This window comes from Panulirus ornatus, chromosome 14 (assembly GCF_036320965.1).
Source record: "Panulirus ornatus isolate Po-2019 chromosome 14, ASM3632096v1, whole genome shotgun sequence".
NCBI classification, from domain to species: domain Eukaryota; kingdom Metazoa; phylum Arthropoda; class Malacostraca; order Decapoda; family Palinuridae; genus Panulirus; species Panulirus ornatus.
The window spans coordinates 10,558,526-10,574,710 of record NC_092237.1 but is presented as its reverse complement, the minus strand read 5'-3'; the positions used below and the strand labels follow the sequence as shown (position 1 = coordinate 10,574,710).

Here is a 16,185-nt window from a genome sequence, read left to right as displayed (position 1 = left end):
ACCACTAAACTTTGAAGCAAGAGGATAAACTAAACTATGGTACAGCCCCTTGCCCGTATAGACAAGGCTCTGGATGGAACTTCATTCCAGGAAACTGAAATCCAAGATCAGTTTTCTATCAAGGTCCAGAAACTTCCAAGGTTTAAATTTCTCATACATCAAAAAATGTATACAAAGGCTTTTACATGGAAACCAAGTAGTAGTCTCTTTCAGGAATAATGTATAAATTTTTTTTTTTCACATTAATACACAATGAAGGAATTGCAAAAATGGGTGAACAGTATGTGTAAATGGACATTCAGCACTTTGTAATTGAAACATAGTTAATTAACACCAAGAAAAATATGGAAAAATATTCCAAAGTCACAGTAAAATTTTTACATCAAGAAAACAATTTTGCCTACAAAGAAATGATCTCATTTGAACTGTATACTCTATTATTTTTCCTTTATTACATAACTCTATCCATGATAATCAACTACTACAGGTACATAATTGTATTGTAGATAAAAAATAATTTCATAAGGAGCTCTGGATACCTAAAACACTGATTTTAAAAGAATCTCCTTGTGTGATCTGATAAAATATAATCTATTTCCATTTTGCCTTTTGCAAAACTTGAATTCTGTATTTTAAAAATACCTTCTTTAACACTGATATTTTCTTTAGACGGTTTTGATGGTTAATATGTAGTACTTAAGACAATTATTTAGAGGAACTCTCCACACCAGTCCAAGAGGCACTGATGGCAGTCCCCAGCTTGTTTGATATTGGCCCCACAAGTATCCTTCAACCAATCCAAGAAAAGCTCCTTGTTCTTCTTTAGGACCAGATACTGACCAAGAACAACATATGCCTGTTGCAAAAACAAAAAAATTAATTAATACATAGAAATTAAAGACCAAGAACGTAAGGTTTAAGGTATGCAGAAGAGACTTTGTTTTGTGCAAATATTGCTTCAAACACTGTTCCTGAACTGACAGTAGTTTAATTAAAAATTCAGTATTAATACCATCAAATATAACACACACTAATACTAGAGCAAATGAATTTCAGGCACACAGTTGAGAAATCTGAAAAAGGGTTAATATTTTGTATCCACAGTAGAAGAAAGTTCATGTATAGCATTGCATGTCAAATTTTTACACTGCTACTTCAATTTTAAGCAAATAAAAGTCAGCGACGTACATGGGTCATAAAAAGATAAAATTGGCTGCGAATACAATAAATATATAATATATATTTTTTTCATACTAATCGCCATTTCCCACATTATATATATATATATATATATATATATATATATTTTTTTCATACTATTCGCCATTTCCCGCATCAGCGAGTTAGCGTTAAGAACAGAGGACTGGGCCTCTGAGGAAACATCCTCATCCAGCCCCCTTCTCTGTTCCATCCTTTGGGGAAAAAAAAAAAGGGGGGGGGGGAGGATTTCCAGCCCCCCGCTCCCTTCCCTTTTAGTCGCCTTCTACGACACGCAGGGAATACGTGGGAAGTATTCTTTCTTCCCTATCCCCAGGGATATATATATATATATATATATATATATATATATATATATATATATATATATATATATATATATATAGTGAAATTGGAAAAAATGTAGCTTAGACATTGAAGCTTATTGATACAGTGGTTAAATTGATGAGAACTATTGACGTTTGTGTAAATAAATTATACATTTCCCTTTTCCATAGCCAGAGGTTGAACCATTATGTGACATTCATTTTTTCATTTCATTTCAAGCTAGAAGTTTCAGTTTTCTAAATTATTTCTTACATTTTTCATGTTTTTTTTTCTTTATTTTTTTTCTTTTTGCCGCTGTCTCCCGCGTTTGCGAGGTAGCGCAAGGAAACAGACGAAAGAAATGGCCCAACCCACCCCCATACACATGTATATACATACGTCCACACATGCAAATATACATACCTACACAGCTTCCCATGGTTTACCCCAGATGCTTCACATGCCCTGATACAATCCACTGACAGCACGTCAACCCCGGTATACCACATCGATCTAATTCACTCTATTCCTTGCCCTCCTTTCACCCTCCTGCATGTTCAGGCCCCGATCACACAAAATCTTTTTCACTCCATCTTTCCACCTCCAATTTGGTCTCCCACTTCTCCTCGTTCCCTCCACCTCCGACACATATATCCTCTTGGTCAATCTTTCCTCACTCATTCTCTCCATGTGCCCAAACCATTTCAAAACACCCTCTTCTGCTCTCTCAACCACGCTCTTTTTATTTCCACACATCTCTCTTACCCTTACATTACTTATTCGATCAAACCACCTCACACCACACATTGTCCTCAAACATCTCATTTCCAGCACATCCATCCTCCTGCGCACAACTCTATCCATAGCCCACGCCTCGCAACCATACAACATTGTTGGAACCACTATTCCTTTAAACATACCCATTTTTGCTTTCCAAGATAATGTTCTCGACTTCCACACATTCTTCAAGGCTCCCAGGATTTTCGCCCCCTCCCCCACCCTATGATCCACTTCCGCTTCCATGGTTCCATCTGCTGCCAGATCCACTCCCAGATATCTAAAACACTACTTCCTCCAGTTTTTCTCCATTCAAACTTACCTCCCAATTGACTTGACCCTCACCCCTACTGTACCTAATTACCTTGCTCTTATTCACATTTACTCTTAACTTTCTTCTTTCACACACTTTACCAAACTCAGTCACCAGCTTCTGCAGTTTCTCACATGAATCAGCCACCAGCGCTGTATCATCAGCGAACAACAACTGACTCACTTCCCAAGCTCTCTCATCCCCAACAGACTTCATACTTGCCCCTCTTTCCAAAACTCTTGCATTCACCTCCCTAACAACCTCATCCATAAACAAATTAAACAACCATGGAGACATCACACACCCCTGCCGCAAACCTACATTCACTGAGAACCAATTACTTTCCTCTCTTCCTACACGTACACATGCCTTACATCCTCGATAAAAACTTTTCACTGCTTCTAACAACTTGCCTCCCACACCATATATTCTTAATACCTTCCACAGAGCATCTCTATCAACTCTATCATATGCCTTCTCCAGATCCATAAATGCTACATACAAATCCATTTGCTTTTCTAAGTATTTCTCACATACATTCTTCAAAGCAAACACCTGATCCACACATCCTCTACCACTTCTGAAACCACACTGCTCTTCCCCAATCTGATGCTCTGTACATGCCTTCACCCTCTCAATCAATACACTCCCATACAATTTACCAGGAATACTCAACAAACTTATACCTCTGTAACTTGAGCACTCACTCTTATCCCCTTTGCCTTTGTACAATGGCACTACGCACGCATTCCGCCAGTCCTCAGGCACCTCACCATGAGTCATACATACATTAAATAACCTTACCAATCAGTCAATAATACAGTCACCCCCTTTTTTAATAAATTCCACTGCAATACCATCCAAACCTGCTGCCTTGCCGGCTTTCATCTTCCGCAAAGCTTTTACTACCTCTTCTCTGTTTACCAAACCATTTTCCCTAACCCTCTCACTTTGCACACCACCTCGACCAAAACACCCTTTATCTGCCACTCTATCATCAAACACATTCAACAAACCTTCAAAATACTCACTCCATCTCCTTCTCACATCATCACTACTTGTTATCACCTCCCCATTTGCGCCCTTCACTGAAGTTCCCATTTGCTCCCTTGTCTTATGCACTTTATTTACTTCCTTCCAGAACATCTTTTTATTCCCCCTAAAATTTAATATATATATATATATATATATATATATATATATATATATATATATATATATATATTATCCCTGGGGATAGGGGAGAAAGAATACTTCCCACGTATTCCCTGCATGTCGTAGAAGGCGACTAAAAGGGAAGGGAGCGGGGGGCTGGAAATCCTCCCCTCTCGTTTTTAGTTTTCCTAATGAAGGAACAGAGGAGGGGGCCAAGTGGGGATGTTCCCTCGAAGGCTCAGTCCTCTGTTCTTAACGCTACCTTGCTAACGTGGGAAATGGCGAATAGTATGAAAATTTATATATATATATATATATATATATATATATATATATATATATATATATATATATATATATATATATTTATTTATTTTGCTTTGTCGCTGTCTCCCGCATTTGCAAGGTAGCGCAATGAAACAGACGAAAGAAATGGCTCAACCCACCCCCATACACATGTATATACATACATTTTTTTTTTTCTTTTTTGCTTTGTCGCTGTCTCCCACGTTTGCGAGGTAGCGCAAGGAAACAGACGAAAGAAATGGCCCAACCCACCCCCATACACATGCCTTGATTCAATCCACTGACAGCACGTCAACCCCGGTATACCACATCGCTCCAAATCACTCTATTCTTTGCCCTCCTTTCACCCTCCTGCATGTTCAGGCCCCGATCACACAAAATCTTTTTCACTCCATCTTTCCACCTCCAATTTGGTCTCCCTCTTCTCCTCGTTCCCTCCACCTCCAACACATATATCCTCTTGGTCAATCTTTCCTCACTCATTCTCTCCATGTGACCAAACCATTTCAAAACACCCTCTTCTGCTCTCTCAACCACGCTCTTTTTATTTCCACACATCTCTCTTACCCTTACGTTACTTACTTGATCAAACCACCTCACACCACACATTGTCCTCAAACATCTCATTTCCAGCACATCCATCCTCCTGCGCACAACTCTATCCATAGTCCACGCCTCGCAACCATATAACATTGTTGGAACCACTATTCCTTCAAACATACCCATTTTTGCTTTCAGAGATAATGTTCTCGACTTCCACACATTCTTCAAGGCTCCCAGAATTTTCGCCCCCTCCCCCACCCTATGATCCACTTCCGCTTCCATGGTTCCATCCGCTGCCAGATCCACTCCCAGATATCTAAAACACTTCACTTCCTCCAGTTTTTCTCCATTCAAACTCACCTCCCAATTGAATTGACCCTCAACCCTACTGTACCTAATAACCTTGCTCTTATTCACATTTACTCTTAACTTTCTTCTTTCACACACTTTACCAAACTCAGTCACCAGCTTCTGCAGTTTCTCACATGAATCAGCCATACATACATACATATATATATATATATATATATACATACATACATACCTACATACATACATATATATATATATATATATATATATATATATATATATATATATATATATATATATATATATATATGTATGTTTATCCCTGGGAATAGAGGAGAAAGAATACTTCCCACGTATTCCCTGCGTGTCGTAGAAGGCGACTGAAAGGGAAGGGAGCGGGGGGTTGGAAATCCTCCCCTCTCATTTTTTTCTTAATTTTCCAAAAGAAGCAACAAAGAAGGGGGCCAGGTGAGGATATTCCCTCAAAGGCCCAGTCCTCTGTTCTTAACGCTACCTTGCTAATGCGGGAAATGGCGAATAGTATGAAAAAAAAAATATATATAAAGATGGGAGTTGTAGCATTTTCATTGCCAGAGTGAACACTTAAAGCACAAAGAACTTTACTACTACAGGTACACCACTGAATTTCCAGCAACTGATGGTTCGGCACCTCCTTTAGTCCGGACAAAATTATGTGAGGAACTTTAAATTATCGCAGCCACATATGATGTTGTGTGTAGGGCGCACATATTTACATTCTTTACACTGCTCTCGTTGGTGGTGATACCGCAATTCTGTGAGATTCTTAGCTTATTTTGCTTAAATTTAACCCTAGCTATGAATAATAACACATAAGTGTCAGTCATGGTGTCAAACATTAACACTAGTCCATATCGATCCAAGATAAAGTAGAACTGTTGATAAAATGGACTGTGATGTTTCAGTGCATAAGCTATGTGACATCTACGGTATTGATTCAACTGTTTATGATATAAAGAAGCAAAGGGAGAAAATATTGAAATTCTATGCAGATAGTGATTCCAAGAAGCAAATGATGATTAGAAAAACTATGAAAAATGGTAAGAGTACTGAGCACAATAAAGTGATGATGGAATGGTTTCGACAGCGTTGCAGTGATGGAGTGGACTTGTCAGGTAGCATGATAATGGACCAGGCTAAGTTGTTGCATAAAGAACTTAAATTACAACATGAGCATTACTATAGAGAAGGAAGGCTTCAAAGATTCAAGAAGCATCATGGAATTTCCATGAATAAAGTGTGCAGAGAAAAGCGGTCTGCAAACCACGAGGGAGCTGCCAGGTATGTGCACGAATTTGTGAAACTTGTAGCTGACGAGCACCTCAGTCCTGAGCAAGTGTATAACACATACAAAACGGCATTATTCTGGCAATGCTCACCTAGGAAAACACTAACAACAGAAGATGAAGAAGACCCCACAGGATTCAAACAGGCATATCTAGGGGAAAAAGCACCTATGGCAAGCACTGAAATTGTGCCCCTGTCCAAACATATGACACCAATATTTTTTATTCTTATTACCTCCACCAAGGAGATTATGTTTTTACCGGCATTTGATTGTTTGTCTGTGAGCAACTTTCAACGAAAGTTACAAACAAATTTTGATGAAATTTTCAGGGAAAGTCAGAAATGACACAAGGACCAATTGATTAGATTTTGGGAGTGATCTGAATCATTGTCTGGATCCAGGATGCCATTACGGAAATATCAATTTTTGTGAATAACTATTGAAATAATAATGATGTCAATGTGATTCCAAATGCCAAAGACATGTTTTCATGGTCAAGAAATCTAAATCTTTAAGATCCGAATCATTGTCTGGATCCATGACACCAATACGCCAGTGGCGCCCAGGGCACCTTCCCTACCTGCCATACCCTAGATACGCTACTGGATTCAAACAATCTAGGATGCTCAAACATTTAATATTTAATTTACAATTCTGCCAGTCCATGGTATACTTTAGACACATGGGAGATGTATAATTAGTGGGTTAGAGGTGTGTTGATGAATTATTATTACATGACCACAGTTGGTCTGGCAAAATTTTTAATCCTACAAGGCTTTGGAAACAAGTGCCAGAAAATTGGTGATGTACCTGTATAAGCATCAATACTTTTTGTAATTATGATTTCAGAAACTATTGATGATGTATGGGGAAGTAAAATTATATGCTTTGTGGACAATAAGAGATTAAGTAAGAAAGTGTGTACAAAACAAGACCACAAGAAACTACGATCCCCAGTTACCGTCTATAGAAAGTCTGTCATGGAACAATTAAAAATACAATGGTACCTTCCTACAAAGACCCAACAGGAAAAGAGGAAAAAATGTCATAAACCTGGGAATTGAAGCCTGAATTCATGAAGCAAATATAAGATAGTACTCTGAAGACAAGTAATGAGTGCTATGATACAGAGAATGTTCATGAGACAGAAAACTAATGATGAAAGTGTTCAATGTGTACATAAGACCCAAAGGAGACATATTGCACTGTGTGGTCATTACATAAAAAGAAGGAAATAAGAAGTGGTAGAGGATGTGTGGATCAGGTGTTTGCTTTGAAGAATGTATGTGAGAAATACTTAGAAAAGCAAATGGATTTGTATGTAGCATTTATGGATCTGGAGAAGGCATATGATAGAGTTGATAGAGATGCTCTGTGGAAGGTATTAAGAATATATGGTGTGGGAGGAAAGTTGTTAGAAGCAGTGAAAAGTTTTTATCGAGGATGTAAGGCATGTGTACGTGTAGGAAGAGAGGAAAGTGATTGGTTCTCAGTGAATGTAGGTTTGCGGCAGGGGTGTGTGATGTCTCCATGGTTGTTTAATTTGTTTATGGATGGGGTTGTTAGGGAGGTAAATGCAAGAGTTTTGGAAAGAGGGGCAAGTATGAAGTCTGTTGGGGATGAGAGAGCTTGGGAAGTGAGTCAGCTGTTGTTCGCTGATGATACAGCGCTGGCGGCTGATTCATGTGAGAAACTGCAGAAGCTGGTGACTGAGTTTGGTAAAGTGTGTGGAAGAAGAAAGTTAAGAGTAAATGTGAATAAGAGCAAGGTTATTAGGTACAATAGGGTTGAGGGTCAAGTCAATTGGGAGGTGAGTTTGAATGGAGAAAAACTGGAGGAAGTGAAGTATTTTAGATATCTGGGAGTGGATCTGGCAGCGGATGGAACCATGGAAGCGGAAGTGGATCATAGGGTGGGGGAGGGGGCGAAAATTCTGGGAGCCTTGAAGAATGTGTGGAAGTCGAGAACATTATCTCGGAAAGCAAAAATGGGTATGTTTGAAGGAATAGTGGTTCCAACAATGTTGTATGGTTGCGAGGCGTGGGCTATAGATAGAGTTGTGCGCAGGAGGATGGATGTGCTGGAAATGAGATGTTTGAGGACAATGTGTGGTGTGAGGTGGTTTGATCGAGTGAGTAACGTAAGGGTAAGAGAGATGTGTGGAAATAAAAAGAGCGTGGTTGAGAGAGCAGAAGAGGGTGTTTTGAAGTGGTTTGGGCACATGGAGAGAATGAGTGAGGAAAGATTGACCAAGAGGATATATGTGTCGGAGGTGGAGGGAACGAGGAGAAGAGGGAGACCAAATTGGAGGTGGAAAGATGGAGTGAAAAAGATTTTGTGTGATCGGGGCCTGAACATGCAGGAGGGTGAAAGGAGGGCAAGGAATAGAGTGAATTGGAGCGATGTGGTATACCGGGGTTGACGTGCTGTCAGTGGATTGAATCAAGGCATGTGAAGCGTCTGGGGTAAACCATGGAAAGCTGTGTAGGTATGTATATTTGGGTGTGTGGACGTATGTATATACATGTGTATGGGGGGGGCCATTTCTTTCGTCTGTTTCCTTGCGCTACCTCGCAAACGCGGGAGACAGCGACAAAGTATAATAAAAAAAAAATAAAATACATGTGTATGTGGGTGAGTCAGGCCATTCCTCGTCTTTTTCCTTGCACTACCTCACAAACACAGGAGACGGCGGTTAAGTATAATAAATGAAATAAATGAATAAAACTTCAAAAGCAATACTGATGGTCTAAAATGACCCAACAAACATCAAATAACACCCTTCCAACCCAGTCTTAAACACCACCCCATGTATATCTTTCTGAAACCACATTCCCCAAATAAACTAGTCAAACTCTTCTGTCTATGCTATGAACATCACCTATCCCTACATTACTACAAATGCAGACTCAAAACAGCTTAGGGCCCTTTATACCCAGGATGCAAAAACCACAATGAGGATACTGACCACTTCCTTTTCAGATGCTACACATTCTCACCATATCAATATACTATGACCAATGGTCCTGCTCAGTGGACATGGCCAGCTTACTGCATGCAATTGGAGGTTTCATGAACGCAGGAAGAACTCTTTATGTAGGAAATAAGTAGTAAGAAATACTAATTTGTGTTAAGATTGCATATAACCTCACCTTATCAAAGCCTTTACTGGATAATTTTTGTCCCAACACAGGACCAATTCCAGCCAGTTCTGTAACATCCTTTTCTCCCATAGGCTCAGCAACAAAGTTTCTATGTTTTTGACTAGTTGTAGACATGTTTATCTGTAAACTGAATAAGGTGTCAAATGAACATTTAATACATTTATCTGAAATACTGATAGTCAATAATCCATCTACAGAACTAACAAGGAGATTCATAAAAGATTTCATAAAGAAAATACAGACACCACAAAACTAAGTTTACTCATTCATACTTAACTAAGGCTTCAGAAAACAATACTTTACACCATCAATCTATCCTTCCATTCAATGTTAATCATAAACCCTGGGACCACTGAAGTCTCAACTTCCCGTCCCAATGGGTTTAAGAATTCCATGCAACCATTTTCTTTTCTTACATAAAAACATTTACTTATGAGATCTATGTAAGATGAACAGATATAAATATTTACCCAGTTTATCAGAGGCAGGTGAAGGTAAGATGCAGGCTGTATGTGTATGGTTGGCCCACAAGCCTCTGTGCACAACCTTGGGGAAGAAAACATCATGATGACTGGTACTTTACATACTGTTATCAAGTATTTTCTATTTTTCAAATAAACAAATACAGCAGCAAATTCTAAATACTTTATAATGGTAATCCCTCACAATCCCATAATAAGAGATGCACAGGGATATCAGGTTTGGGTTGTATTCTGGGTCTGGACTGTAAGATTACAAATGATATTCAACATGCGATTTTTGTGAGTTTCTATTTGTCGAATTGTAAACAGTTTCGCAATGATCACCAGTGTAATTCGTCTCCCTGTCTCTCTGTATGTGAAATATGTTTTTTGTAGCCACGTGTCGTATTTAATGGTTAGTAAATGGGAATACATACAGTGTTAGTATGAAAGCCTCTAAGCAGCATAGCATTACCCTCTGTAATATAATAATAAAAACCACAATCTGTATTAACAGGTTTATGGCAAACACTGAATCATATACTAGTTAAGTATTCCTTATGAGATGTAACATTAACCCACATTACAAAGTGTAGATGATGGAAAGTAAGTAAAAGTCCAGCAATATGCAACCACATGCACAAGAACACAGGATATTTGTGTATAGTAATTGTGATATAACATGAAGCACAGTACAGTCATAGTTATGAAGCAGGGAATGTGTCACAAAACAAGATATGAAATTTCTGATGTATGCTAAACATATGACAAGTAGGTCCACATAAGGATGATTGGTGGTGAAATTCACAGGAGACAAACAATGTTAGTAATAGCAAAGACTTTGACCACAGGGGGTTCATTATATGAATACAGTGTATCAAATATGATGGAAAAGGAAATGGTTCAACCTACAATGAGTTGAGCTTTGGAGCACATGGTAGTAATCACAATGTTCATTATGAATCACTGCTATGTTAAATGAGATGAAAACCTGGGAGAAGACACTCTCAGTGATCATCACATTAGATGGTGTGGGCTTTCAGAAATGGTGAAATTGCTAAGTAGGTTAATATGTCCAAGCACACACATTGCTCCAAACTGTGTAAGCATCCATGTTAAATTGGTTAAACTGTGGTGTAATGGTTAGCATTCATGGGCTGCCCAGGGTCGAGCACAGAGGTCTGAGTCCTGGTCATGACAGTCGGTCCACAGTCAACCCAGCTGTTCATCCACCTCTAGGGGTTGGTTGATAAAATGGGTACCTGGCTCAGGCAAGGGAAATATACATATATGATTCAGCCCACTGACAGCATGTCGAACCCAGTATACCACTTCATTAAAATTCACTCTATTCCCTGCACATCTTTCACTCTCCTGCATGTTCAGGCCCCAATCACTCAAAATCTTTATGATTACATCCTTCCACCACCATTTTAGTCTCCTGCTTCTTGTTCCCTCCACCTTTCACACATATATCCTCTTAGTCAACCTTTTCTCAGTCTCCTGCTTCTTGTTCCCTCCACCTCTCATACATATATCCTCTTAGTCAACTTTTCCTCACTCATTCTCTCCATATGTCCAACCCATACACCCTCTTCTGCTCTCTCAACCACACTTTTTATTACCATTATTACCACACATCTCTTACCCTTTCACTACTTACTTGATCAAGCCACCTCACACCACATGTTGTCCTCAAACATTTCATTTTCAACACATCCACCCTCCTCTGCACAACCCTATTTATAGCCAATGCATTGCAACCATAAAATATTGTTGGAACTATGATTCCTTCAAACATACCCATTTTTGCTCTCCGAAATAATGTTATCTTTTTCCACACATTCTTAATCACAGCCAGAACCTTGGCCCTCTCCCCCACCCTATGGCTCACTTCCTCTTCTATGGTTCCATTGGCTGCAAAGCCCACTTCTAGATATCTAAAACACTTCACTTCCTCCAATTTTTCTCCATTCAAATTTACATCCCAACCAATTTGACCCTCAATCCTGCTGAACCTAATAACCTTGCTTTTATTCACATTTACTTTCAACTTTCTCATTTCACACACTTTTCCAAATTCAGTCACCAACTTCTGCAGTTTTCACTTGAATCACCCATCAGTGCTGTATCATCAGCAAACAACAACTGACTCACTTCCCAGGTCCTCTAATCCCCAACAGACTGCATACTTGCCCCTCTCCAAAACTCATGCATTCACCACCCTAACTGCCCCATCCATAAACAATGTAAACTACATGGTGACATCACACACCTGTGCTGTAGAACAACTTTCACTGGGAACCAATCACTCTCCTCTCTTCCTAATTGTACATATGCCTTGCATCCTTGATAAATACTTCTCACTGCTTCTAGCAGCTTACCACCCACACCATATATTCTTATGACCTTCCACAAAGCATTTCTATCAACCCTATCATATGCTTTCTCCAGATTCATAAATGCCACATACAAATCCATCTTTTCACCAAACTACTGTCTATGACTCTCTCACTTTGCATCCCCCCCCCCCCCCCCCCCCAACCAAAACACCCTACATCTGCCACTCTATCACCAAACACATTTAACAATCCTTCAAAATACTCACTCTATCTCCTCTTCTCTCCATCATCACCTATAATCACTGACCCCCTCACCCAATTCACCAAATGTTCCCACTTGTTCTCGTCTTCTGCACATTATTTACCTACTTGCAAAGCATATATTTATTCTCCCTAAAGTTTAATGATACTCTCTCAACCTGACTCATTTGCCCTCTGCACTTTCCCCTTGTCCTTCTGCCACTTTCTCTCATACATCTCCCAGTCATTTGCATTCCTTCCTTGTAAGTAATGTCAAAACACCTCTGTTTTTTCTTTCACTAAAACTTTACTTCATCCCACCACTCCCTACCCTTTCTAATCTGACCACCTCCCACCTTTCTCATTCCACATGCATCTCTTACACATGTCATCAATGCTTCCCTAATTACATCCCATTTCTCATACACTCTACTCACTCCATTTGCTCATTACCTCTCACCTTTTGTCATTCTAAACTAAATCTTTCCTGGAATTTCTTTACGCAAGTCTCCTCTCCAAGCTCACTTACTCTCACCACTATCTTCTCTACATTCTTGCCTTTTTTTGAAAACCTCTACATATATATTATATTATCCCCGGGGATAAGGGAGAAAGAATACTTCCCACATATTCCCTGTGTGTCGTGAAGTAGAAGGCAACTAAAAGGAATGGGAGTGGGGGGCACTGGAAACTCAATTCTAATTTTTTCTATCTCCTATTATTTTTTCTATCTTATGTGCACCTAATTGTATTCAAACAATATTCTGTGATTATTACATCACATACCATAATACTGATACAGTATTGCATATCCAAAACATGAGATCTGTACCAAATAAGAATATTCCAAAAGAAAGTGAACACAGTATGGCAGCCTAATATCTTAATATGCCAGGTAGGCTACTCTCCTATTACTTCTGTACAAATTAGCTAAAAAGTTTGCAAAACAGAATCAAAACATTAGTAACATCTGTAAAAAATAATAAAATAAAAATACAATGACAGGAATAAAAGAACCTAAACCAGTGTGACAACAATGAATATAAGTCTATAATGTGCTGTAACAAAAGATAGAGAGATCAACTGACTGTGTAAATAAACTGAGAAAACAATTGTGGACCAGGTGGGCAGTGGAAAATAAAAACTTATCCATAAATTGACCAGGCGTAAATTGTTGGTTAAACTAGTTTACTTACAAGTTTATGTATAAATTATACTTAACCAAAGAAGGAAAGAAAACTAAATGGAACAAACAAAGCAGGAAGAGATAGTGTCCAAAAATTATTCCTCTCTCACTTTGTTTATATACTTATCCTTCTTCCCTTCCACAGTCATATAATACATCTATATGCATCTATATCATTACCTTTCTGCCCTAAGAGTCCTTTTTATTATTCATGAACTTATATACCATTCATACTAACAAAATTTTAATCTGATGAGAAAATGAGAAATATTTACATTTTCATCAATATTACGGACACTCAAAAGAGAAATTGTTTATCTGAAAAAAATCACCACAATGATGGGAGCATAATTCTGGCATCATGCCAAGGTGAAGTATGCATAAACTCTTAAGAGGACCTGTGGACCACTAAAATGGTGATATTTTTTTCCAGCTGTGTTGATAGGCTGCTGGTGACATCTATGTGGTGAAATAAAACATTATGTGCTGAAATCAAACATTATTTGAAAATTCAAATGAAGAGAAGAGCTTTTAAATCCTTAAATGAAGTCCAAAGCAGACCCGACTGATTCTACATATCTGGTTCGAAGACTACCAAACAGCAAGATAAATATTGATTGCCAAGGATGTTGGGTATGGTTTTCATGTTGTTTCCCTGGTATACAGATGGGGTTTCAAAAGCACACTGTATTCACATGGAGCTCCATGCTTAGTACCTTAATACCCACTATGCTCAAGTAAATTGCTCAAAGGCAATCACTGTTGCCATTGGTCAGATGTGCCAAAGAATGATAAAATTTGTCATACATGTCTCATCCGAAAAACGTAATGCTATACTTGCGTAGTGCTAAGTGCAACACAACCCAACCAAATCCACACAATCTAACCTAATCTAATCTCAGACTACTAACTAACAAATCAGAGCATTCAAAATATTTCTCTAGCAGTGATTTCAATTTTGTTTGAATTGAGATACTTATTTGGGGATATGCTCTCATTTTCTAGTTTTACTTAACCTAACCTAGCCAAACCTACATACCTAACATGGCATTACACAGGACAACCTGCTTCAAGAAGTGGAGGCAAATGGTCTCGCACTTGGGATGAGTGTGAGCAAATGAGCACAGGGCAAAATACTTCCCAGTGATATTCATGGCTACCAGCCCCTGTGAACACTTGGAAAGGATGCACATTCTAAAAAAAAATAAGGACCAATGCAGCACAAAATTGGTATAGGAAAGTCAGCATGAAATGTCTGTTAATTCACTGCCACTTAGTTTTACACACAAATTTCACTGAATGACTGGATCTCCTACAAAGCCACTAGATAATATGCCGAAGCATAATAAATGTGGAGGTACTAAGTATCGAGCTCCATGTTTCCTAACTGAACATTATTCATTACAACAGATAAGTTAGTTCTGTCCTCTTCAGGAATATCTACAATCAAAAACTAACTAAACCATCTAGAACAAGCATAACCATTCCCTAAAGCTAGTTATGACGTGAAGCTAAGACTATAACACTATCTATACGAAGGAATAGCAAATGAAGTAACGCTGGGAAAGAAAACAATTTGCCTAAACAATGATTCAATTTCTCTAAAAGGCGAAAATATTAACAGCTGATAAAACAGGCGTCAACAGTATCAAGCATTACACCACATTACCCAATGGTGACAATATATCCATCGGCTACACAACCACTCGTAATTTCTGTGCTGCCTCCAATCAACATACTTACAACATCACCAAAACTGATATTTACAATAACGTGTCACTCAACAGCCCTATGCATTTTGCGAGTGGAAGAAAAGGCTATAACGTTTTTCCCGTTCACTAACCTTAAACCTCTACAACATGCTAGCACATTATCTATACTTTCGGGTTAACCTCACAACTAAAATGATCTAGTTACCTTACTTTCCTTAATACAAATGATATACCAATAAGTGTAGATCATGAGTTATATATATATATATATATATATATATATATATATATATATATATATATATATATATATATATACACATAAGACTCACCTTTCCTGTCTTGAACGTAACACCACAACACCAACAGGCTTTTGTGGTAAACGCTAACCAACCACACAATGCAAGAGTTGTGCGGATTATTTTAGACTTTACATTTCTCGCCCATACTTTATCTTCATATGTATTAACTGATACCTGAAAATTATCTTTTTTATTAAAAGAGATAAATCAATACTTAGAATATCTTTTCGACGTAATATTGATGAAAATATTAGCACTTTTAAAATCGTAGTAAAGTACACAAACTGTGGTTTGACATCTACATTTACCTGCACTGGCTTACCCTAAATTTTTTTGAAATATTTTTAGTTTCGAGTAAGACATTACGAGATTGTACTATTAAATGTATGATCATCTATGATTATTCATAGTAATTTATACTATATGTATGGTGTTTCTTTATCAGTAAGAGCGAAATATTTAACAAAGTGCCACCATGCCATGCTAGTGAATAGTGATGTATATATCACGTATTAGTCTCT

General features: G+C 38.2%; 1 protein-coding gene across 2 annotated transcripts; it reads right to left on the bottom strand.

Moving 5' to 3' along the window:
• Nucleotides 1-200: 200 nt before the first annotated feature.
• On the bottom strand, nucleotides 201-15,775 carry baf (barrier to autointegration factor). Of its 2 annotated transcripts, none has more exons than XM_071669602.1 (4): nucleotides 15,695-15,775; nucleotides 9,892-9,967; nucleotides 9,410-9,548; nucleotides 201-856 (listed from the first exon to the last, which is right to left on the bottom strand). In XM_071669602.1, the coding sequence occupies exons 3-4, from the start codon at nucleotides 9,533-9,535 to the stop codon at nucleotides 710-712; spliced, it is 273 nt and encodes a 90-aa protein (XP_071525703.1). In that variant the 5' UTR covers nucleotides 9,536-9,548; nucleotides 9,892-9,967; nucleotides 15,695-15,775; the 3' UTR covers nucleotides 201-709. The 2 variants fall into 2 exon arrangements, with proteins under 2 accessions (XP_071525703.1, XP_071525704.1); XM_071669603.1 differs by having other exon boundaries at nucleotides 9,410-9,541; nucleotides 15,695-15,729.
• Nucleotides 15,776-16,185: the final 410 nt, after the last annotated feature.